Raw genomic sequence first — 27814 nt, 5'->3', positions numbered from 1 at the left:
AGGATTATATGTGCTTTTAAAAGTAGGTTGTCGTAAATGCATACCTTAGCTTTCAATTAACCTATTTGCATCTGAATGGAGAGAAGGAATATTCAAACCTTACCATGATCTGCATACATGCAACCAATCAACCAAAAATTTCTCCTTCATTAGCATATAACACCATATGAAAATTTATTAACATAATCTTATTTTCCTCCCTTTTATTCTTACAATTTACTTAAGCATTAACCTAGAAAAACAGTAAGTAGAAGATTAAGTAACATCCTAAAATTTTCATTTTTTTTTTACCATATTGGATATTTATTGTTCATAAACTATTAAAACACAATTATAATACTCTTAAAGAAGAACATATAAAAATCTAAAAATAATCATTATGTGTGTGTGTGTATGTTATGGACTAAATGATTAATACGGGCATTATGAATAATGACAAAGAAAACTGGGCACTGTAATAAAGTTCACATTGTTTATCATAAATTATCACATTAACGGGTCAATATGAATACTGCTATCATCTGGTTGGGCAGAGTGATAATAATGATGCTTTTTTGGCAGCATTAAAAGGGAAAGGGCTTGGGGAAGGAGAGATTCTTCAGATTTCTTTTTGTCAGGAGATGTGAAGAGAATTTTTCCCAGGTCACTCGAATTTTTACAAAATCAGCGTATTTGACAATGATAGAAAAAGTGAAAGAGTCAAAAACAAAGTGACTTGACCTATAACATATAAACATAATATAAGGGTACTGTAATATGCATATGGCAATTTGATTAAATATTCAAAATGTTTGTCAAATTCTTAATGAAAAAAGTAGTTTTTTTTAAAAATAAAACTGCCCAAAGGGAATGTAGCTTTATTCATAATGTCTGGGCAATTTAATAAATTAATCAATATTTATCAGGCTGTAAGGCCGTTTTAGTCATTATTTATAATGGCTGGGCATTATGAATAATGACCTATTAGTCACTTGATCCATAAGATATATAAATGGAACTTACTTCAAACAAATAAAAATTCAAATTAACGATACTTCAATTTACTCTACAAAATAAAAAATTTAAAACCAACTTATTCTGAATTTTATGATCTGTTTAATATGAAACCTACACAAAATTAAAGCAATTAATAAATGATTTATTTTGAGCAAACTCAGTTAAGAAGATTATTCATGAATTTGTATCGATTTATATATAAGCTCAAAGGCTCTCAATGCTGCGCACCAAATATTGTATATTTTAGTGGAATTAGATATTATTCAATAAAATTATTTAAAATCATATACATATATATATTTTAATATCAAGTTTAACAATAATTAAAAATGAAACAAATTAACAAATGAAAAGAAATATGAGATACATATACATTTTGTACCCAAAGCTTAAAATTCCTTCAAATTGGAATTCACTTCACCGGTATGTCATTTTCAAATGCCTAACATTATGAAACATATTTAGATGATTTAAACAATATATTTTGAAAGGAACATATTTTTAATTTTTGGTATTTATGAATAAAATATCATTATTCTTTAAGAATAATAATTAAAGAATCTCCTGATATACATAGGCTGATTATAGTATTTAATAATAAAGATAATATAAATCTAGGTTAATTAAAGCAAAGGTTAGATGCATAAATGGCACTGACTAAGCAGATTTCAATATTAAAGTTTATTTGAAAATATACACATTCTCCATTAAATATTACAGAAACTAATAGTTGATTTCATTCAGAAACCTATCAGCAACTTCATGTATATTGCACTTCCAATAGTAACAAGAGGTCCTGCCTCAATTGTGCTACTGCATTTAACTTGAATCAAAGTGAAAAACCCCTCACTCCTATAACAGCACCAATAATACGGACTATACTTATTTAGATTAGATAGTGCAAGAGGCTGCAGTAAATTAAAAAAAAAAAAAAATTTAATTCATGATGACTGGGATTATATAATATAGTCATAAAGTCAATCAGATATAACTTATTTTGCAAATGAATTTATAGTCACTTAAATGTTTGCAGAGGGAAACAAGTCCCCATATAAAATACTACCATCACTGCAACTATTACTATTAAAATTACAATTTACTTTTTTTTTTTTTAATAAAGAAAAAAATTCAAGGCGCCACATAAAACTTAACTTTGTTTTTATATACACATGAAGAAAATTTTGTAAACAAAGAGTAATCATGAAAGATAACACAGAACAGAAATGCACGAATTACACAGTAATGATGGTGTATAATCTTCAAAAGGTATAGTCTTTTTTTTTTTGTTTTTTTGGCAAACACAGATATTTATACACATTAAAAAATTGAGGAAATATATAATATTATAATATTCTGTACATGACTAACATTGACTTATCTGTTTCTTCAGCAAATGGTCCTTAAATACAACACATTACGGCGTCCAAAGAAACAGGAGTTACTAACACCAGGTCCTGCCTTCTTGAACTATTTGATCCTTTTACAAAACACTTTACACAGTAAAACAAGAGTTGTTGCATTTGGTCTTTATAACTAATCCAGCAGCGGCTTGGAAGAACTGCTATCAGATGTCTGCTAACTTTGCTGGATTACATATTGTAGCACCTCACTTGCAAAGATGCCACTGCAGAAAAAACTATTTTTTTTATCCCATAAAAGGTCTTTCTTGTGCTATTTGACAAAGATAAGATGATGATTTTTAAGAAGGAATTCAGTGAAATGGTTTATGTGAGTGATCGTCGAAAGAGAAGCTTGTTTGTTTCGTGCCCACAGAAGATTGGGTCCAAACACAATTGCCAGATTTGATGCTGTCATTTTGTTTAGATCACTTCGATCCATAACCTGCATAATATTAAAATCAAATAAATATTTATAGAAGACAAACATCATCATGAGTGAGCAAAATTCAGTATCAGAGATAACTCTGTAGATTGTTTAATTTATATATAAATCAGTTCCAAAATATTTGGAAGTGACAGACAATTATACAAATTATATTACTAGTTTCTAATTAGAGCTAAAAGATCTTTTCAATAATCTTGTATTTCTGACTTTGATCTTGAGCATAGTGACATAGTAATAGCAAAAGAATGATAATGACCATAGACAAGATTTTTTTACTGATTGCTACATGCATTCATTTTTTAAATTTGATTCATATATTTTTATTTTCTATTTAAGAGTTAATGCTTTTAATATCAAAGAGACAATATTAATAAATGCATTTATGGGTAGTGGATAAAAATATTTATATTCACAGTACAATAATATAAACTGATTTTTTTCTTTTCTTTATAGAATGCATAGTTACTGTTGGTAATCATAAGAATTTAATAATCACATCTATTATGCTGTTCACTATATACCTTATAATCATGGATATTTAATATATTGAAAATAACTATTAAAATTTGGTAAGCAACCACATTTAATAGTTATGGGACAATTTTATGGGATTTAGTTATAAGATTTTATATTAGATATAGGATGGGATGGAAAATATATACTTGGTGAAGAAATTTAGAAGAAGGTCGAGGAGACGAGATCTGGAAGTGGTGGTGGATAAGGACCTGAAGTTCAGGGTTTACACTGCCCAAGCTGTGAAGTCATCACATCGAATTATGGCAATGAGAAGAAGATAGGCAAGAATAGATTATAGTTCCCTTGCATAAGGCCTTGATCAGGTCTACTATAGATTACTGTACACAAATTTGTCAAAACTGTATAACTGAGAGAAGACCTCCACATAGCCTTTAAAGGAATGTGTAGAATTGACCATTGGATTAGAACTGGATTAGAAATGGACACTAATGTCCAATCCTCACCTTCTCGTGGTGCACCCTGTTAGGTATCTACTTGGATACTGAAAGAATGAGGATAGCTGGCAATTTGGGATTTAGCCGACCAAATTGTATTCTTATTGGCTTAAACCACAATATTAAATGATGGTACAATATGATAGAATTTCATGCCGGCTGGGGCATCGCCCGGTTAAAAAAGGCCCCCGTTATTTTCGTTAGGAAACCAGGGCGAACAGCGAAAAGTCAGCTACTGGAACAAATCCTAAAACACACCCCAACTCAATATCACCAGAATTGAAGATCTGTACTATCAACATAAGAAGCCTGAAAGGTAAAGAAATGGAACTAGCTGAGGAATTAGATAAGTACCAGATCGATATAATAGGGATGACTGACACAAAAAAGACCAAAACTGATGAGATCTTTCTGAGCAATAAATACAAAATGTTATATTCAGGCAATGACAATCAAGGAAAAGAAGGAGTAGCTATAGAATTCAACACTAAATATGAAGGTAATCTTCTTGAATGGCAGGCAATTTCAAGTAGAGTGATGTGGGCAAATATTAGAATGGGGAACTGGACAATGAGACTTATTTGTGCCTATGGTCCCACAGAATATTCTACTAAGGTAGAAATGGAGGAATTTTTTCAGGCTTTAGAGAAGCAACTAACACAAAGAAAAAGAAAAAGTTGGTCCTTGTTGGGGATCTAAATAACAGAGTAGGAAATGATTGTCAGACATACAAAAATATTTTGGGAAAATTTGGAGAAAAGAGCAAAGCTAATAATAATGGCAAATACTTGTTGGATTTCTGCTCAGGACATGGACTGGTTATTACTAACACCATGTTCCAACATAACATTGTGTACAAATTCACACGAAGAGAAGAGGCAAGGAATAAGAAGTCTCATTGACTATATTATTGTTGATAGTGATGCTTTTTGTCTGGTGCAGGACACTAGAGTGTACAGAGGATTTGAAATTGGAAGTGATCACCATTTAGTCTTAAGCAGGATAAAATTGAATTTCATATTGAAAAGAATAACATGTAAGAAAGTTTTAAAACGAATAAAAGTTGAGCAGCTCTCAGATTTAAACTGTACACTAAAATACACAAACATTATTCAAGAAAAATGAAAGAGTTTGAGAATAGGATTCAAACCTTAGAGATTCAGTAGCAAGCTCTACAGAAAACATTGATTGATTCTACCAGAGAGGCATGTGGTAAGATTGTCTGCAAAGAGAGAAAAATCAGAACTCCCTGGTGGACACAGGAAGTTAAAGATGCAGTGAAGGAAAAGAAGAAAGCACATCAAAGGTTCCTGGCAAATAAGTCAGCTTGTGCTCTTAGAGAATACAGAGACAAATGTAAGAAAGCTAAACACTGTGTAAAACTAGCTAAACAAAAGTCATGGGAAGACTTTGGTAAGAACATAGAAAATAAATTTCAAGAAGATGGCAAGATATTCTGGAGGTCATTGAAGAAGCTCAGAAATGGAGGAAAGAGTGCAATAAAAGGAATTGGAGATGAAAAACGTGATATGAAAACTGGAGAAAAAGATATCCTTGAAGTATGAATTAATTACTTCGAAAAATTGCTAAATGAAACTAGCAGAGATGATAGCACAGTGATAAAAAATACTGACCAGGCATGCAATCAGGAATATATATCCACGCTTGAAGTAGAAAAAACCATCAAAAGTCTGAAATGCAGAAAGGCAGCTGGAGTAGATGATATTAGACCAGAAAAGCTCAAGTATGGAGCTATAAAAGTCGTACAGTGGCTGCACTGCATAGTTCGGAAGGCCTGGACAGAGGGATGAATTCCAGAAGAATGGAGTAGAGCTCTCATAGTACCCATATATAAAAAAGGAAAATAAAACTGATTGTGAGAATTATAGAGGCATTTCTCTACTGCGTGTTCCTGGTAAGATTTATGCCAGTATACTTGACATATGGTTGAGACGGATTGTGGAAGAGAAGCTTGAGGAACAAGCTGGATTCAGGTCAAACAGAGGCTGCCAGGATTAGATCTTCACTTTACGACAAATAGTTGAAAAGTCATGGGAATATAACAAAGATCTGTATTTAAGTTTTGTAGATCTGGAAAAAGCATATGTCAAGGTGCAAGAGAGAAGCTATTCAATATGCTACAGTTATATGGTGTCAGTGGATCATTATATCAAGCAATACTTAGTCTTTATTTGAGTTGTAAGTCAGCAGTTAGAATTGAAGGAAGTACAGGGAGATGGTTTAATGTTAAATCTGGTGTGAGACAAGGATGTACGTTATCACCTCTGTTATTCATTATCTATATGGATTACATTATGAAGGGAAGTGATATTAAACCTGATAGCAAAATTGGAGATGTTAATGTCAGCTCCTTGCTTTATGTGGATGATGTTATACTTCTAAATAAATCTGCTAAAAGTCTGCAAGATTCCCTGACTAAAGTGAATAACTGTTGTGATAGATATGGAATGAAGGTCAGCAATAACAAGACAAAGATAATGAAAATAGGCAGAAGCAATGCAAATATCAGTTGCATTGTGAATGGAGAACCTATAGAACAAGTAAAACATTTCAGCTACTTAGGTACGATTTTTAGTGAAGATGGTAAATTAAATATGGAAATAGGCAACAGAATAAACAAAGCTGGTATGGTAGGAAGTCAACTGAATAAATTTATATGGAATAACAGAGAAATTAGTCAAAACACTAAATTATCTGTATACAAGACAGTGTTCAAACCAATTTTAACTTATGGATCTGAGAGCTTAGGGATGTATAAGTAAGGGATTGTTGGTGTGTCAATCATCATCATTCTTTCAGGAATTTAGGCAAAGTGGTCTGTTCTGGTTTCATTCTGTCTTTTCCATAATTATTCTTAGACTTCTGTGTCCTCCAACTGGGTGGTATTGAAGTATCATTTTGGATAGTTTTGAACTGCCCATTCTTTCAATATGTTCAATCCACTTCTTTCAGCATTCATATATTTTGTCCAATACTGAGTCTAATTTTAGTTCTTCACGTATTTCTGTTTTTTTTTTTTGTCCATGAGTATAGCCTGCTGTCCTTTGTAGGAATTTCATTTCTAAGGTTTCTGTTATTTTTTCTTCTGCAATAATTCTGACTGGGAATGGCCTTTTAAATGCGTTAGTTTTTGTCTGTTGATATTTGTATTCCAAATTTTTTTTTATCAATTATGATAAAACACAATTATGGTAATATTGATCTCTATCATTCATCTTCATTTCTTGCTATGATTATTTGGTCATTTGAAAACAAAAGAGTATTTAGTTCCATGATCCAGTTTAGATGCTAGTTTTATATTTTTCTTCCATTTCTTTACTATTCCATCTATTTAGATGTTAAATAAGAGTGGTGACATTGGGCATTCCTGACTGATTCTTCTGTTGATTGATTTCTATAAACTTTTTTGAATTTGCTGTGGTGGAGCATGGTGGTTTTTTTCCATGAGATCCTGTGGGTAGTATCCACAGGATCTCATGGAAAGCCAGGCTTTACTGACCATAGTCGTGGTTGCAGATGTATGACTTTTGTTCCTCCAGGCGGATAGTAACTGATCTGCCTGTCTGTCCAAAGTCCGCCAGTTTACAGGAACAGGGTACTTTATTGACTCCAGGCACTGAGAGAGGAGGGAGCTGATCTTTTGTAGAGCGGATAAGGGTAGCAAGTTTGTGGTGGGGCTTAAATACTGTATGTAGGTTGTACTTTTTTAAATTCTTGGCTATTTTTCTGGATGTGCCACGGATGTAGGATATGATGACGGCATTTCTAAACTCTTTCTGAAGAGAAGATCGGGGAATGGGGGAGGACCTGATTAATTTTTTAATACTGTGATCGCTGTAGCCATTGGAGAGGAAAGTGTTGTGTATGTGGGCAAACCTTCTATCTGGCTAAGATATGTAGATGATGTGTTCTCTATTTGGCCTCATGGCCCAGACACATCAGACTCCTTCCTCAATCGCCTCAACAGCCTACATCCAAGAACCCACTTTATGATGGAAAAGGAAAAGAATAATTGTTTACCCTTTCTAGACACCTTAGTTACACGCATTCCCAACGGTACACTTTCCTTCACTGTATATAGAAAACCCATGCACACAGGCAGATAAATTCACAAACTCTCCCACCATCACCCCACACAACAATATGATTATTAAAACTCTTACCAAGAGAGCCCACAATCTCTGTTCCAGTGGAACCGCCCTTACAACTGAACTTGACCACATACACAACACTTTCCTCTCCAATGGCTACAGCGATCACAGTATTAAAAAAATAATCAGGTCATTCCCCATTCCCCGGTCTTCTCTTCAGAAAGAGTTTAGAAATGCCATCACCATACCCTACATCCATGGCACATCCGAAAAAATAGCCAAGATTTAAAAAAGCATAACCTACACACAGCATTTAAGCCTCACCACAAACTTGCTACCCCTTATCCATTCTCAGTGCCTGGAGTCTATAAAGTACCCTGTTCCTGTAAACTGGCATACTTTGGACAGACAGGGAGAACATAAGTCATGCATCTGTAACCACGACTATGGTCAGCCAAGCCTGACTGACCATGTCTTGGATACAACCCACAGGATCTCATGGGAAAAAAACCACCATGCTCCACCACAGCAAATTCAAAAAAAGAGAGACTATTCTTAGAATGAGCAGCAGCTCTCAGGAATCAACCAAATCTTAACAAATATGGTTGCATTAAGCTTCCTAAGATTTGGGAAATGCTTATCACCAGAGGTCCCACTTTACATTCCAGGCCACCTACAACCGCCCTTAGAGGGGCGCTCCACCTAGATAGGACTTTAGTGTCACCCACATGGTTGGGCTTAGTATTGTGTGTTATTTGTATATATGTTACATTAGTTTTTTTTGTAATCCCTGAAGATGTCTCAGTGACTGAGACAAAATACAGAAAGTATTAAATTCTGTTTTAATCCTTTCTGAGTGCTGTATACAATCCATTAGGCCTCCAATATGATTGATGCCATCTGTTCACACCAATAATCTTTCTCAGGACTCTTGTATCTGTGGTCTCTTGTCCTTGGTCAAGTGTTTTATTTCTAACCTAGCTCTCTCAGATCCATAAGTTAAAATTGGCTTGAGCATTGTTGTATACAGCTGATTTAGTATTTTGCCTAATTTCTCTCTTATTCCATATAAATTTATTAAGTTGACTTCTTACCATGCCAGCTTTGTTGATTCTGTTGTCTATTTTCATATTTAATTTGCCATCTTCACTAAAAATCGTGCATAAGTATCTGAAATGTTTTACTTGTTCTGTAGGTTCTCCACTCACAATGCAGTTGATATTTTGAATGCTCCTGCTTATTTTCATTGTCTTTGCCTTGTTATTGCTTCATACCATAATACCATATCTATTATGGTATGAAGGTATCCGCAAGGTTCCCTGGCCATAGTCAGGGAACCTTGCAGACTTGTCATGGTTTAATTTAGAAGTATAATATCATCTGCAAAAAGTAAAGAGTTGAGATTAACATCACCAATATTAATATCAGGTTTAATACCACTTTCCTTCATAATGTGATCCATATAAATAACGAATAAGAGAGGGGATAATGTACATCCTTGTCTGACACCAGATATAACACTAAACCATCTTTCGGTACTTCTTTCAATTCTAACTGCTGACTTACAACTCAAATAAAGACTAAGTATTTCTTGATATTGTTGTGTCGGAAAAAAATGATGAGTCACTTTTTTTTCCCACCCAACATTAAGTTATCTCAGAAGGAGTGGATAAGGACATGCTTATGCCTCCGGATGGGAAATGTACCGACTAATGTCCCAAGAACATGTAAATATCCAAGTGTGTAAACTCTGAACAATGTTAAAATAGCCCATGAGTTTAATAGAGAATAGTTGTAAATGAATTAGAATATAAAATCATGTGTAAATTGCCAAGTAAATATGTATAAGCTAGAGCATGTTTTAATCCATGTAAAAACAGTCCGTGACCATGGCGTCCAATCGGCAGTCGCCGTATGCGTGACGACACCGCCGAGTGAGGGAGCTGTTTTGAGGTATAAAGGTTTCGGCGGGGATTCGAATCACTCTCGTCTCCGGGTTTTGTCGGCACCTAGTTTCCTGTCGGAGAGCTGTGTAGAGCTTGCCACCTCGTGTAGCAAGAATTCCCCCTTGCTATGTATGCTACGTGGGCCAATGCTGCAAATAGAATGTATTCAGATCCATAACAAGAAAGAGCCACTGATGAGATCAACATAAGTGTACAAATCTGTGTATGAGTGTTTTCGATTCGTATGGAAACAAAGGAATAGCAAGGCCGCCATCAGAGAAGATACTGTAAGCAGACCAGAATATCCAGTTCAGAACGGTAAGCGTAAGATTTTCTTATGTTAAATGTTGGATTAAAGTAACCGTGGAATAAGGTAGCAGAAGTTAAGGAAGCATACCATTTCTGTGTAGTGCTATAAGAACAGTCAGCGATTTGGACACTTTTGTCTGCGGTTGAGAAGAAAGCATATTAGGCGCCAGGCGAATAGGAGGCCGAGGTCCGAACTGTTTGTGTAATTTAGGAACAGTAATGTTATATGGTCAGAACGTAATTAAATGTTAGCTAAAACTTTGGAGGGAGGATTAAGTAAGAATAAGAAGTATTACCCTATAGAAGTTCATGTCAGAATTATTGAGTTGTCTTGTGTATCTATGCAATATTACATGTGTGATAATATTAGGTAACTTTGTTATAAGAGTCTGAGAATAGATGTACGTATAGAAGTGAGAAATTTATGTCAAGTAAGGGAATATAATATAGAAGTTTTGGATGTGATTAATAAAGTAAAGGGAACCCAGACTCTTTTAAGATTAAGGATTTGATTAACATGTATACTTGTCTTTGTACCATAATAAATGTGTTTCTTTATATACAATCAAATGAGTTTGTCATGCTTTCTGTGGATTGAGCTACCATTTGAAAATTTACGTGCCGTGCATTAAGGGGGAAACCAATAGTGATATAAGAATCGGGACCATGACTGCATGCCTCATGATCCCTACATTTTCTTTAAGTATTCTTCGATAATGTATCAGAGTTTAGTTGCCGGCTGGCGCAGTCTTTAATCAATACAAATTTGTCGGCAATCGAATATCTGATATTAAGTGATACAAAAATTAATGTTAACTGTAAAGTTAAGGTAAAGACAGTTAGAGATATAACAATAAGGCAGTCACATAGTCACACAGACGACACAACACATAAAAGTAGTACATAACAATATAATGCCCCCTTGACACCATACAACAGTAGCATTTTGAGTAGCTTTTTTCTTGGCACCTTGCATATGCCTTTTCCAGATTACAAAATTTAAATACAGATCTTTGTTATATTCCCATGATTTCTCAACTATCTGCCTTAAAGTGAAAATCTGATACTGACAGCCTCCATTTGGGCCGAATCCAGCTTGTTTTTCACCAAGCTTTTCTTCCACAATCCTTCTCAACCATTTCTCAAGTATACTTGCCAGAACACTCAATAGGGAAATACCTCTGTAACTCTCACATTCAGTTTTATTTCCCTTTTTATATACGAGTACTATGAGAGCTCTACTCCAATCATCTGGAATTCGTCCCTCTGTCCAGGCCTTCTGAACTATACAGTGCAGCCACTGTAAGACTTGTACCTCTATACTTGAGCATTTCTGATTGAATATCATCTATTCCTGCTGCCTTTCCACATTTCAGGCTTTGATGGCTTTTTCTACTTCAAGTATGGATATCTATGATTGCATACTTGATATTCCTGATTGCACATTTGTTGAGTGTTTTTTACCAGTGTGCTCTCATCACTGCTTGTTTCATTTAGCAATTTTTCAAATTAATTACTCCATACATCAAAGATATCATTTTTTTCCAGTTTTCATGTCACCTTTATTTTCTCTAATTTCTTTTACAGCACTCTTTCCTCCATTTCTGAGCTTCTTCAACAACCTCCAGAATATCTTCCCACCATCTTGATATTTATTTACTTACCAATGTCTTCCTGTGACTTTTGTTTAGCTAGTTTTACACAGTTTAGCTTTCTCACATTTGTCTCTGTATTCTCTAAGAGCACAAGCTGACTTATTTGCCAGGAACTTTTGATATGCTTTCTTCTTTTCCTTCACTGCCTCTTTAACTTACTGTGTCCACCATGGAGTTCTGATTTTATTATCCTTGACAGACAACCATACCACATGCCTCTCTGGTAGAATCAATCAATGTTTTCTTCGGGAATTGCTACTGAATCTCCAAGGTTTGCTCCATGTTCTCAAACTTTTATTTTTTCTTGAATAATGTTTGTGTATTTTAGTCTACAGTTCACATCTGAGAGCTGCTCAACTTTTATTCGCTTTAAAACTTTCTTACATGTTATTCTTTTCAATATGAATTTCAATTTTATCCTGCTCAAGACGAAATGGTGATCACTTCCAACTTCAAATCCTCTGTACACTCTAGTGTCCTACACCAGTGAGATAACATCACTGCCATCAATAACATAGTCAATGAAACTTTTCCTATTCTTTGCCCCTTCTCTCCATGTGAATTTGTGCACATTTTTATGTTGGAACATTGTGTTAGTAATAATCAGTCCATGTATTTGCCATTATTATTAGCTTTGCTCTTTTCTCTAAATTTTCCCAAAATATTTTTGTATGTCTGACAATCACTTCCTACTCTGTTATTTAGATCTCCAACAAGGACCAACTTTTTCTTTGTGTCAGTTGCTTCTCTAAAGCCTGAAAAAATTCCTCCACTTTTATCTTAGTAGAACATTCTGTGGGACCATAGGCACAAATAAGTCTCATTGTCCTGTTCCCCATTCTGATATTTGCCTACATCACTGAACTTAATATTGCCTGCCATTCAAGAAGAGTAGCCTTATTTAGTGTTTAATACTATGGCTACTCCTTCTTTTCCTTGATTGTCATTGCCTGACGATAACATTTTGCATTTATTGTCCTGAAAGATCTCACCAGTTTTTGTCTTTTTTGTTTCTGTCACTCCTATATTATATCGATCTGGTACTTATCCAATTCCTGAGCTAGCTTCATTTCTTTGCCATTCAGGCTTCTTATGTTGGTAGTACAGATCTTGAGTCTGGTGATGTTGAATTGCTCCCAGTTAAACAAGGCCTCCGCCCCTGCTGGCATGTAATTCTGTCATGTTGTACCATCATTTTATATTGTGGTTTAAGCCAATAAGAATGCAATTTGGTTGGGTAAATCCCAAATTGCCAGCCCATCCTCTTTCGTTCAGTATCCATGTGACCTAATGTCCAATCATCACGACGAGAAGGTGAGGATTGGACATTAGGTCAGAAGCTCTAGTCAGTTTTCCGCATTCCTTTAAAGGATATGTGGAGGTCTCCTTTCAGTTATACAGCTTTGACCCTTAAGCACCTCAGTGTTATTAGTCATAATTTATAATCATACAGTTGTTTTTTATTAAATATTTTTGGCCAAGTTTCATCACCATCTTTTGTATAGAAAAGAAAGCTTAAGCATAGAGTAGTAGGGTAAAGTAAATTCATATAGCAATGATATATATGAAGTTTCCGGTGAGAGTGGTCTGATCTACCATTAGAATCCAAATACACTTAAGCTAGTAATTATCCTTTTCTAGCAGGCTAACAAAGGATAATTAAATTATTTTCTTTCCTACTGGCACAGAGGTGAACATGCGATTTTGTAGCAAAGCACCGCAAGTTATTCTCCATTAAATGTCCATGATTATAATGTCTAGAATGTGTCAATTTGTTGTCAATATTGCACTGATTTGCAATGAAATGAAATTCCACTAATCACATTTAATGCCAATCCAGGAATAAATTATTCAGTCAATGTATGCATGTATTTATGCTATGTTTCTGATGAGTGGCTGCTAATTTTTATTTTATGTTGAGCCCATAAACGAGAGGTTAGTTAATCAATCTATAGTATGTTAGTACTGTGTATGGGTAGTTGGGTTGAGAAAGGAGAAATTTGTTTACATTTGATTTAAAATCCTGAATATGCTAATTAACCTTTTGTTGATCTCTGTATCTATAATCATACAAGTATGCTTTTGATAATCAGCCAGTAAACTGGCTTTTTTTTTTTTTTTTTTTTAACTCTCACACACATAAATCAAATAGAATAGTCCTAGAAGAGATTTTAAGTCCTGCAGTCTCTAGCCATCAGTGGTATTGTTGCTTTGTTTTGCAAAATATTAACTGCATAAATTCAGAGCACAAACTATTATGCTTGTGGTGGAGAGCTCAGATGGCACAACACAGTAAAAAGGAAAAACACCACTAGTATCGTATTATCATCAGACCTGCAGTTAAAGGACTTATAATCAAAAGTTCACACTAACAAACAATGATAATCAAACTTTCCACTCGTTTACTGTTTTTTCACACACACACACACACACACACACACACACACACACACACACACACACACACACACTCTTAGGCAATGCAATCTGGTCACTCAGCAATTCTCCAAGCAAAAAAATCTGCTCCCCATCTGATTGCTCACGCTATCTTTAACTCGTGTTCTATTCCTGCTTCCCCACTATATGGAAAAAAAAAATCTCTAGTACAGATATTTCACCAAGTTTCCTTAATCACATTCCCTCACCCCCTTATATTCTACCAGGCTACAAATGGCATTCTCATAATACCCTCCCCCCCATACCCACGTGAAATATGTATATCAAAAGATTACTTGAATGTCAGAATAAAAATGGCATGTATAGAAGTTACAAATTATGATAACAAAAGATGCATGAAAAATATGACCCAAAGGAACCATGGCAAAAGTCATCGCACCAGCATCATTATTATTGTAAAAATTTATGCCATTTGTCATAAATCTTTGCAACTACTGCAACATCCCATTTCTTGCACATATTTTATATCTAATTATGAGTTATGAAAATGTGAATTTAATTATACAAATAGAGAGAGAGCGAGAGAGAGAGAGAGAACACATACTGGAATATACATAAGGAAGTAATAAACAAAGAATTAGCGGTTTAAGTTTCAAAATGTTATAATATAGATTAATGTAACTTACCTGATATCTTTATGTAATTGATTAATTGAATATCTATGAATTTTACCATGAAAAAATTTAGCTTTCAAAAAAGTTAGAATTATTTTAACTTATAAAGAATGTCACTAATAATAATAATCCATGGTACTTAGCCTTAAGACATATGATATGACAAGAATGACTTTCATACACCACAATTTTAAAATAAGCTTATGTCTAGATATGCTTTTTTTTTTTTTTTTTTTTTGTATGTGTATTCTCCCAGCCAGTTTTCAAAATAAAAAAACTGGAGTTTTGAGGAAAACCTCTCATCTCCATATTAGATCGGTTAACTTTACCTTCAATGGCAAAGTCCAGCTAAAAGTTCTTCACAGACTAGGCTGGATTCAAATTCAGGTCTTTCAATTTCCAAACAAAGAGTTTTGTCAAAACTGACTGAGTTACAGAGGCTCAAAGGATGTTGCTAGCCATCAAAAATACACCACTGCAAAATTTAACATTGGCATGACTGTCATGTGCAGTAGAATAAACTTCCTAATGATTGCCTTTCATCACACAAAGTAAGTGATTTATAACTGATGAGTATATGGGAAAGAGTTATCTGATTTACAGAATAAACAATTTGTATGAGCAGGCTTACAGAAATACAGCTGCTTTTCAAGGGTGAATAAAAAAAATTAAAAAAAAAATACAAAGCACAGCAATAATAGATATTACTGTCTGTAACTTGAGAATGTTTACCATAAGAAATATTCAACATATAGTGGGAAAAAACTGCAAACAAAAAAATCACTGAACTGTGAATTGTTTCAAATACAAAAAAAAAAAAGGTATTCGAGGATTGTATGCTTGCTTTCTCCTCTTCTGTTCAATCTCTATGTTGAAAAGAAAAATTTTAAAGTATAGAACTAGAGGAAGGAAAAATAAGAAATATAATTAAACATTATGCAGATGATATTTTGACTGCTAAGAGCTGCAAAAATTAATACAGTAAATGAGTATCCTATTAAAAAAACATAGCCTTACATTAAAAAACGTTATAATAGTAAGCAGTGAAAAAATATCCCAAAATTAAAGATCAAAGTAAAAAAAATATATATATATATATATATAGAATAAATCAAATGTTACACTTACACCCTCTGTCCAAAAAGAAACCGAACTTTTCGAAAATAGAAGAAACTAGTGGTGCCACCTCTCAGTCAAAATGTTGTGCACAGTTCATTTTGGACGAGAGTTTGGGCCTTCGTAAATTGAATTTTCAATTTGTTCCCCACAAAGTTGACCGACGACCAAAAAATGTATCGAATTGAACACTGCAAGGACTTCATTAAAACCAATCGTAAGGACTCAAACTTCCTTGAAACGATTGTTGCTGGTGATGAAATGTGTTGTTTTGAGTGAGAGTCCAAAACAAAGCACCAGAGTGCTGAGTGGAGACACCAGAAGAGGGGCATCCGAAAAAAAGTCACTCGGAGAAGTCAAAAGTAAAGACAATGCTGGTTAGTTTCTACGATTCCAAGGGCATTATATCCACAAAGAATTCGTTTTGCCTAGCCAAACGGTCAATGGTGAGTTTTGTCTAAGTTCTGAAGCAATTGATAGCGAGAATTCATCACGTATGGCATGAATATCGTGATGCAGGCAGATGGTCACTTTTGCACGATAATGCACCATTCATCATTCGAACATTGTGAGACAGTTTTTGAGCAAAAACCAAGTTTGTGTGTTGAATTACTCACCATATTCACCTGATTTAGCACCCTGTGACTTCTTTCTCTTCCCCTGACTTAATTTGTTGATGAAAGGAAAGCGATACGACACCATTGAAACGTTCAAGCGGCAGTAACCACGACCCTCAACAGTATCCAAAAACCAATATAAAAAACTCATTTAACGAATTAATTGACCATGCCAAACGCACTCTGTATCAAAGCTGAGGGAGAGTATAATGATTGAAATAAATGATTTGAATAATTATAATTGGCCTGTGTTTTATTTTCTATCAAAAGTTCAGTTTCTTTTTGGACAGAGGGTGTATTTAGGGCATTTAATTACAGTGGATGAAATTAAGATGGTTTAGAAAGTTCATTTAGTCCTCTTCTATATGGAGGAGAAACATGGATAATAAACAAGTAATAAACCTCCTGGATGGGGAACACACATGACAGGATAAGGTGTTGTAAGGAATTAAAAGAGCCCCAATAGCTCAGTCATTATAGACGAAGCCCTTTGGTCGGAAAGACCTGTGTTCGATTCCCGTCAGTGATGTGAGGAACCTTTATCTGGCCTCTTTTGACAAAACACAAGTTAGCCAGTCTCATATGGAGGTAGAGGATTTTTTCACTCGGAAACTTGGGTTTTTCGTCCCCCAGAACAGGCAAACCGGCCCTGTGAACACACACATATCTACAGACATAGGACATGCCGGGAGGCATAGGGCCAACCACCTTATCCTCGAGACAGTTGCGGTTCTCTTTGTTATTAAAATATTTTTCTTTAATTTTTCATAATAATTTTTGGTGTATTATTATTATTATTACAAAACAGCTCCAGGGAGTTATGGACTCATCAAGGAAGACCATATATTACTCATCACTTTATAATACCTTCTCTCGAATTCATTCACACTATCTGCACTACTCACGTCCAAAGACAAACCATTCCAATCATGCATTGTTCTATGAGACAAAAATCCCATTCTTGACTGTATTTGGTCTAAACTTCTGAATGCCCTCTTGTCTTCTCACCATCTTCCATAAAATGAAAGCTGCATTTACTGATATTCTGTGACTGACCCCTTTCAGAAGTTTGTAGGTCTATCACACATCACCCCTCTTTCTCCTGTTGCCACTATCCATCTGCAGTCCACAAATTCTCAATCTGTCTCCATAATCTACATTCTACAATCCCAATGTCTTTAACACACTCCTTTGCATGCTTTCCACTATATCATCACCTCAGAAACCAAGTGACCAGATCTGCATACAACAGTCCAGATGAGGTTGTATCAAAGCCTTGTAAAGATGTAAAATGACTTCTTTATACCTATATGTCAATGTCTGTTTCAGCATTTCAATTATCCTCTGAATTGTATTTGCAATCTTTCTATATGGCTCCTGAACTTCAACTTCTTATCTATCAAAGTGCAAAAATCACTTAGTTTCTTCTATCATAACCCTACCAATATAATATGCCAATGGATATCTTAACATGCTAAAGTACATAACTTTACATTTCCTAACATTGAACTGATAGCCATTTACACATGCCCACAATTCCAGCCTATCATTTTGCAAGTACTGCATGTCAGTCATATTCTAATTATCCTACATATCTTTCTATCATCAGCAAATAGTTGTCTGGTGGATTCTCTGTAGCTCAGTTACTACAAACAAAGCCCTCTGGCACAAAAGTTTCAGACTAAATTGAGTTAGCTAGTCTCATATGGAGGTAGAGGGTTTTTTCCTCCTGGAAAATTGGGTTTTTCACCATTTAAAACAAGCAAACCAGTCCCGTGAACACAGATCTACAGATATTGAATACCTTGGGGAATGATGTTAGCCTGGAATGGCCCCTAGTTAGGAAGTAGTAACTTCCAACCAATACTTTATCTTGGATCAAAATGCCAATACTGGTATCCTGAACTTACATATGCTAACAACAACAGTTGTCTGTCTCCTGTCAAATACTTCCCAACGTCATTTAAGGACCAATCACCTTAAATCTTGAAGACTAACATATCCCATACACCACTTTTTGATATCTGTCAGTCAGCCTTCCTTTATCCGAGCTAATAGTTTATAATTCACCCTCATATACTCCAACTTATATAACAGCCTTTCATGTCAAAAACTTTAGCAAAGTCCATAGTGTATACCAATTTCCCCTTGTCTAACTCAACTGTAACATTATTATAAAATGTAAGCACATTATTTGAACATGACCTTCCCCTAATAAATCCATGCTCTTCATTGCAAAGTATAGATTAACTGTCAATCCATTTCTGTATGTTATTTCTTACCAACGTTTTCAAAATCTTCACTAAAACTCCTGAGATACCAATAGGTAGATACATCAATGTTTGCATCACCCTTGTGCAATGGAATTATCATACAATCTTTCTATTCCAGTGGAATCTTCTCTGCTAAGACTAAATTATACAGCCATGTCAAAGGCACAGCCAGTTCAGCCAAAGCATCCATGCTGATATCCCATCAGTCCTTACTGCCAAATTCTTATTCAGTTTATGCCACAGTTCTAGTACCTCCTCCTCCTCATACACTTGAGTTGCTTCGTCTAGTGTAGAGGAAGTGCTGAGCTCTGTGTTACATACACTAGGCTGATAGCCTTTGTTCAACTAATGAGTGCTCATTTTGTTAATGTCTTCTGCATCTATCATCCACATTCAGTAGTCATTCTTTCACATTCATTCCTTCTTTTACTTGCAGCATGGTAGAATTTTTTGGGGACATAATGAACCTCTTCTGGCATGAGCCTTATGATTTTCAGAACTGACATTATCCTTCTGTGCATGGTATTCCTTCCACATCTTCTCTTAAGCATTTCTTGCTTAATAAGATTGCATATTCATTTTACTCCCACCCTTTATTCTTTGAATTATAGGAACACATTCTGATATTGCATCATTTATGCATTTTTCTAATACTTCCCATGCGCAGCTGATATCCTTCCTATCTAGAAACCAATACCATGGGATCGAACCTAGTATTCAAAGTTGGTCATAATATCTTGGTTTGTAGTTCAGCATGTAACCTTTTCTGAATGGAATATCCATACACTTAGCCACATCCCGGGTTAGTACAGCATGATCACTGTCACCAACATCTTTATCTGGTCTCATATGGAGGCAGAGGGTTTTTTCCTCCTGGAAAATTGGGTTTTCCACCATTTAAAACAAGCAAACCAGTCCCATGAACACAGATCTACAGATATTGAACACCTTGGGGAATGATGTTAGCCTGGAATAATCAAGCCTACAAGCTACTTAAGGAAGTTGTCTTGCAACATCTCATAGTAAATAAATCTTATTTACTTATTTCCTTGTGTTTTCATGCGAATTAAAGAAAGCACATTATCTCTTAAAGAACAAGCTCAATAAATCTGGTTTCAGTCTTCTCATAAGATTCTGCTGCTACCCAATCAATGTTCAGATAATTATAGTCGCCAATGATGTTTAATCATTTAGCATCCATTAGGTTATTACGTTTATTTGTGAGAGTACGAGTATATCCATTAGGTATATCCTAGAAAGTATATTACCAGATAATATGATAATCTTAACACAGGGAATAATTCATGGATAGTGTAATATTATTGTGTTTTAATGTATGGAAGGTACTGATTCTGAAGTAGAATGAGTACCTACGAAGAACATTATATAAGGAAGGGTGTTTCAGAGAACAGAGAGAGATGGAATAAAAGGTTCAATGCATTTGCAGAAAGACTAGAAAAGGATGCTAGGCAGATACTGATGTTTTAACAGGCCCAACAGAAAAACAGAAGAATGATAGATGCCAGTTCAGTGGAACAATGTCCAACAAAATACCTACAAAAAAAGACAGTACTGCAACAGACCATCTGTGAGATAGTGAGGGAAGTAAGTTAGTGAGGGATCATTTATTGCTTATCACTCTCCTTGGACAGCATCAAGAATTGTTAGGGAAATTTTGGTGGTATCCATGCATGTGAATAGTATTCTGAGGATAGGTGGATTGGTACAGAGTTAGCAGCAAGGGGAAAAAAAAAAATGAAAAAAAATGAAAAAAGAAAAACCTTCAGCAGAAAAGTATGTTTATTTTTTAGAGAGTGAGAAGGTAGTGTTGTGATGTGTTTATCCAGAAAAGACTAGAGGTAAATGCCAATCCAAGGAGAGAGAGAGATTTAATTCTATCTGGTGATTTTAGTATTACTATAGGTGAGGGAAGATGAGTTGAGATCCTTTTTGTAGAGAAGGCAAAACTGTGTTTCAGCAGCACTGAATATAACTAGGTAATGATAATGTTATTTTTGACAACTGAATATTATACAAGTAAAATATAAAACTGGGTTTAATTGGTCGGAGATATGTACAGAGATATAGCAGACTAGTTTCGCTGACTTTACTGTTGGTTTCATCTGGGCACACAAAAAGCAACAAAAATGTTGAGAGTGTATGTTATGAAGAGTGTATGTTAGCAGTCATTGTTATACAGGTGCATTCTGTAATTGGCTGCAAAGTTGAACTCCTATGTGTTGAGTGATTTTATGAGTGTTTTTGGATGTCACCAAGGACCATTTACTTGGTTTCTGTTAAGGCTGCCTCTTGAACAGATCACTACTGCAGCTTCTTTGATGTTACGGGTATGAAAGTCTTCTAAGTACGGCATAGTACTTATATCCCATTCAATGTTGTGATTGGTATTAGAAAATTGGAATGCTAAACCGGAATTGTCTTCTCTGTTGTTGTCGACGTCCCCAATGTGTTATTTTTTTCTTATCTCTAAACTTCTAGATTTTGTCCTATGTAATTTAAACTACAAGCACAGGGGATGCTGTATACTCCGGGATGTTTATAGAAAGCAATCTTGTCCTTAGGTGACCGTAACAAGTTGCGAACTGTCTTTATTTGTTTGAAGGCCACTTGGATCTTGTGACAGTTCGCAACTTGTTACAGTCACCTAAGGACAAGATTGCTTTCTATAAACATCTCCTGCTCTTGCGGTTTAAATAACATATGACAAATATCTAGAAGCGTGGAGATAAGAAAAAAAGAACACATCAGGGACGTCAACAACAACAGAGAAAACAATTCTGGTTTAGCTCACCATTTTTCTAATACCAATCACAACATTGAATGAGATAAAAGTACTATGCCATACTTAGAAGAAGACTTTCATACCCGTAACATCAAAGAAGCTGCAGTAGTGATCTGTTCAAGAGGCAGCCTTAAAAGAAACCAAGGAATGGTCCTTGGTTTCTGTTAAGTAATTGGTGACATCTGAAAAACACTCATAAGATCACTCAACACATCAGAGTTCAACTTTGCAGCCAATTACAGAATGCACCTGTATAACAATGACTGCTAACATACACGCTCCATGCATCTGATGTAACGTTTCATTTTAATTTTGATATTTAGCATTCGGTTATGTTTTAACCTGATACTTTAGCTTGTTTCTATTTTAAGCTGTTTCTGTTGCTTTTCTGTATCCCAGACAAAGCCAACAGTAAAGTCGGCAAAACTAGTAGGCTATACCTTTGTACATATCTCCGACCAATTAAACCCAGTTTTATATGTTTACTTGTATAACTAGGTTATCCTCACCTCATTAAATGGTATAGAGATCAATGTTTAAAGCACTGGCTGAGGATCTTGAAGTTTGTGCACTGCAGTCTGTTAAATGAATGGGACAAATGGAGTGTGCTATGATCAGAAAATCTGTGGATAAGATTACTGATCAATTATAGAGGATCATTTATTTAGGAGATAGATGGCAAGTGACAGAACAGTCTTGAAGCCCTCCATGCATTGATGGAAAAGGCTAGAAGAGAATAAGCTTCATTGAAATGCAGTAAATGAACCACAGAGAAAGACTAACCGATTATAGATAGTGAAAGGTAAAAACTAAAGGACGGAAATTTATCCAGTAGACTTCAATGCCACACATGATCAAATGCTCTGGAAATATCTAGAACAATAGCACATTTTTTTAAACCTTTCCATAGATCAACTAGACATGTGCTATGCTAAGTGATCTATCATCAGGCATATAGAGTAGCAGAATCCATAGTGGCTGTCACTGATTATAACGTACCTTTTCAGAAACCATAAACTAAGTAGACTTTGAATTTGTTATTACAGTGGGCAAATTCTCTATAATAGTAGTATAAAGAACAAACAGCAGACACAGGCCAAGTAGACTATGCTTTCACCATTTTGCAACTATGGAGAGTAGAAGATTTCAACAAGACAGTGTGAGAGACTACTACCATTCTATGTTTGATTAAGGTTAGATAAAAATTAGATAATCCCGAACCTTGCTAGAGCAAGATTCTGAAAATCTGTGTGTGAGAGAGGGGGACATTAAATAATATGATTGCACTCTTCTGCATAGCATCAATAGCTATAGGTGCACTATTCCAAATTTGTGAACAATATTTTCTATGTTTAGACAGATTTGGGAATTATACAATGTTAATAGTTGTAGAGGTGAAAAGTAGTGCCTTGCATGGAAAAGTAGTTTTTTTTTTTTTTTAATGGATCTGTTTGTGATAGGAAAGGCTAGAAGTCAATCCAAGAAGAGAAATCTGATCATGTTTTAATATCTGAGTATTATTGAAAATAAAAGGAAGTTAATTTCCACATTCAAATTTCTGTAGCTGTTGCTATGTTTCATGTGTAAGTTTCTGGAACAGAAAACTAAACAGACACTGGAATGCAAATAAATAATTGTAATAATTCTGAAATTATTAATTTTAGCCAGTAAATTATTTATTGGCATTCCAGTTTTCATGCAGCTTTCTGTTCCAGAAACTTCAACAAAGGGAAGTAAAATTTTTCTTGAGGGAAATTATACAAGACTGTGTTTTAGTACTGGTCAAGTTCATAAAATTATCCTTACCCCACTGAAGAATAGTGATGAGATCAGAGTTTAAGACATTTTTATGGAGAATCATGACTACAAGGTTTGTCGAATGAGAGACAAGGGTGTACTGTCTTTAGCATAGCAAAGAACAGGATTCCAAGTCAGTGAAAGCAGATCATTTATGTACAGGGGGAAGAGAGTGAATGAAAGTACAGGTCTTAGGGTACTCCTTCACTGGTAGGGTAATCCGAGGAGAGGAAACCATGTGCTATGCCAAGAAGTGGGTCTCTGCACTATTGAGGTGTGTGCAATTTAGGTTTCTGTGAAAGATATATCATTGCTCTCAAACTTATTTCAACATGGTATATTCAGTAGAATTTATCATCATATCACGACATTAAGTTTATAGATGCCATGTTACCTAGCTATGACAGGCAATTAAGGCTAACACATCAAGGGATGTATTGTGAGAGAGATCATTAAACCTAACATGTTAAGGGGAAAGTGAGGTATATTGAATAACCAAGTGGCTTTAATAGCATTAGCATGTTGGAAATGATTGTTAAAATTAGGAACTGTTTGATGCATTTATTGTAGACAGTAATGAACATTATCTGGAATAAAAATATTGGTATCAAATTTTCAGTGAAATTCTGAAAAAATTCTAAATCAATAAAATACTTTGATGCACAGATTTATGTTAACAAGAGATTGGATGTCCAACAGCATCTTACTATGGTGATGCAAATGTTGAAAAAAGTGTCTAATTATGAAGTAATGAATTTAATTATTAATGAAGAGGGATTAAATACCAGAACTCACAAGATTAAGAGAAAAAAATGATTTCTCTGGTTGTTTCTAAAGCTAGAAAGGTGATCTTGAAGGTGATCACTAACAATTACTATTTCATATTAAACGATATTTTTTCTTGACCACAGAAGCTATGTAAATTGACTATTTAGGAAATGTTGATCAAGTATCTGAGAAAAAACTATTTTAATACCAACTAGTTTCACCAACTTGAGCTGTTGGCATCTTCAGGGTACAAAAGATGCCAACAGTTCAAGTTGGTGAAACTAGTTGGTATTAAAATAGTTTTTTTTCAGATACTTGATCAACATTTCTCAAATAGTCAATTTACATAATTACTATTTCATTTGTGTAATAAAGTTTATTTAATGTTGCTATCAAAATATTAAATTTTTGTAGTTTCTTTCATTTAAGGTATTTTTTAAACAAACTTTTATCAATTTTTTTCAAAGAAACAGACATTTAAATACACGTGAATAGGCTTATGTGTTCATCAGACATTTTTGTAATAGATTTCACGGTTTGATATGAACACAAATGATTAAGAAAATAACTATTTATTAACTTAATAAATTAATTAAGACAGCCACTCTCAAACCTAGTCTCTGGCTACGCTATGTTGATGATGTGTTTGCTATTTGGCCACATGGCCCAGACACATTGAATACATTTTTAGTGCATCTATATAGCCAGCACCCTAAAATCCACTTTACAATGGAACTAGAAGCCAATGACTGCCTACCCTTCCTGGACACACTGATCACGTCTTCCAGAAGGTTCCTTATCATTTTCGGTAAGAAAACCCACACATACAGGGAGATACTTACACAAACAATCACACCATCACCCTTCTCAACAATATGGTATCTTAAAAACACTAACCCATAGAGCTAGAGCAATCTGTTCCAATGACATTGCTCTCACTGCTGAACTTTCTCACCTAAGACACCTTCTTAACCAATGGTTATAATCCCCATAAAATAGATAATATACTAAATGCTACCCAGAAATCCCCTCTATCTACCACAGAAGACTACAACAAAACTATCACCATCCCATACATTAAAGGCACATCTGAAAAGATATCTAGGGCGCTTAACAAACACCAACTATGCACAGTATTTAAACCTTATGTAAAATTAGCAACTCTCATCCGTTCACCTAAGGACACATGCACTCCTTTATCACATCCAGGAGTCTATGAAGTGCCCTGTTCTTGCCATCAAGCCTACTACGGACAGACAGGAAGAACTGTGGACATCCGCCTCAGTGAACACAAAAAATTATATCCGACACTTTCGCTATGGCAAGTCGGGTCTGGCAGACCGTGCTTTGGATACCCCTGCACACAGGATCAATTGGAAAGAAACAAAAGTAATGCACAGAAGCTTCTACAAGTCAGAGAGGTTGTTCCTGGAATCAACAGAAGCCTTAAAAATCATACTCCAAACCTTAACAAGTATGGCTGTATAAATCTACCAAAGATTTGGGAGACAGTCATCTTAAGACCAAATTAATATTTATTACTTTTATTTTATTTCATTTTTTCAAACTTTCTAAGACTATCATTTGGACTATTATTTCAAAACTTTGATTTTTTTTTTTTTTAAACCTAGATTGCGCCATATTAGGACTTTAGTCTTGTGCTGCACGCTACAATTACTATTACTAGCCCCACTGTTACACCAGATTGTGGTTGTTTTGCATTTGTAACAAACTTTGTGTTGTGTGCTCTGAAGATGCTGGATATAATACCAGCAAAATATTAGCTTTTAAGTTAATAAATAGTTATTTTCTTAATCATCTGTGTTCATATCAAACCGTGAAATCTATTACAAAAAAGACATTTAAATATAAGAATAATCACATCACTAAAAATATTTCAGATAAATTTCAAAACTCACCTTAGCGAGGAATTCAATGAGGTACCTTAATATTTCATAATTATCTTCTGGTAACCTGACTATTATAGACTTGGCAATAGCAAGTTTGTCAGTAGCATCCAGCTCTGTAATTTATGTAGTCAATATTTATATTCACAACATATCCCATAAAAAATAGAGAATAACATTTTTAAAAAAATAATCAAATTTAACATGGTGAAACAGTGCATATCCATATTTGAAGTCGAATATGACAAAACTATTTTGAAATGAATATGTAAAAAATTAAAATGACAAAGTTGTTTTATACCTTTTATTTCTAGTTGAAGGTAAAAGGGAAAAAAAAAAAAAGTATGAATCAAATGAATTACTGATCACACTTGATTATTTAAATCATTTTACATGATCTGTAAAAGAAATGCACATTAGCAAATATAATTTTGTGTTATGAAAAATTATACATTTATATGGATCCCTATACTGACATTTTGTATCCAAATAGTGTTTCTATTATGACTTACACAGATACTTTAACTTTTGTTATTTCTTAGTTGAACTACAAAAATTATGTATTACATCCTTGATGTCAATTAATGCAGGAGGCCTTTGAAAAGAGTTTACAAAAGTAACCCACTGAAGTAATCTAATAATCCACAAACTGATTCATAGATACTGAACAAAAAAAAAAAAAGGTAATCTTCCCTTTCCCATAGGCAATAAAATTTAATGTAATAGATAATTTGACTGTCAGTTTAATGTTAGTAAGTGTAAAGTTATGCACTTTGATGTGATGAGATTTCCAATGGCATATTATATTAGCAGAGTTATGCTACAAGAAACTGCGGCTAGGGATCTTGGCATAATGGTGGATAGGAATTTAAAGTTCAAAGGTCATATCAAAAGTTGCAAATACAACTCAGAGGATAATTGCAATGTTGAAGCAAACCTTGACAAGACTGCATTTGGATTATTGTGTGCAGATATGGTTTCTTAGGTTCCAAAGAAATAAAGAAACCATGGAAATGGTGCAAAGATTATATCCAGATTATGGGATTTGGATTATGAGGATAGATTGCAAGTATATGGATTACAGACTAGTTAACAGGAGAAAGATGGGGGGGGGTGATATGACAGAGGTCTATAACCTTCTGAATGGATGTTATAGGATGTAGTCTGATGAAATTTTTCATTATATGGAAGGTGGGGAGAGAACATGGGGACATGCATGGAAGTTAAGTTTGTTCACAGTCAAGAAAGGAGCAAGAGCTAGGTTTCTCTCTCACAGAGCAGTGAGTGAGTGGAATAGTTTGCCTATAGGGATAGTGAGTATTTAGTGTCAATGAATTTAATGGAAGGTATAAGAGCTGGTTTGGGTGATTTATAGCCTCTCTCAATGAGTCCATGACTCCCTGGAGGTCTCAAAATAATAATACAGAGCCACCAACAATCTAGAAACTGCTTGCAAGGAAATAACACTCTCCCTACACAAATGTCCATCAATTCTCATTAATTTTTGTTACCATCTTGAATGGTGCAAATACTGTCATCTCTTCTGTCTCTCTGAATGTAATTCCATGTTAAGAAAGTTGTATGTTTATATGAATACCTATTGGAATATAGTTTTTAACTTTTACCAA

The 27814-nt window shown here is 34.6% G+C and overlaps 1 protein-coding gene across 1 annotated transcript in view; it reads right to left on the bottom strand.

Annotated features, from left to right (window-relative positions):
* Positions 1 to 1480: 1480 nt before the first annotated feature.
* LOC150105145 (rho GTPase-activating protein 1-like) overlaps positions 1481 to 27814 on the bottom strand; it is a 199467-nt gene continuing 173133 nt past the window's right edge. The window contains exons 12-13 of the mRNA XM_090396180.1: positions 26199 to 26302; positions 1481 to 2838 (exon numbers count right to left, since the gene is read on the bottom strand). Of these exons, the coding sequence (XP_090252306.1) occupies positions 2668 to 2838; positions 26199 to 26302 (275 nt within the window). The 3' untranslated portion in view covers positions 1481 to 2667. The remainder of the gene's footprint in view (positions 2839 to 26198; positions 26303 to 27814) is intronic.

Source organism: Typopeltis vanoorti, chromosome 7 (assembly GCF_054136105.1).
Source record: "Typopeltis vanoorti isolate ZY-2024b chromosome 7, IOZ_Tvanoo_1.0, whole genome shotgun sequence".
NCBI lineage: Eukaryota > Metazoa > Arthropoda > Arachnida > Uropygi > Thelyphonidae > Typopeltis > Typopeltis vanoorti.
Note: the sequence above shows the minus strand (reverse complement) of the source record. Positions and strands in the feature narration are given on the sequence as shown.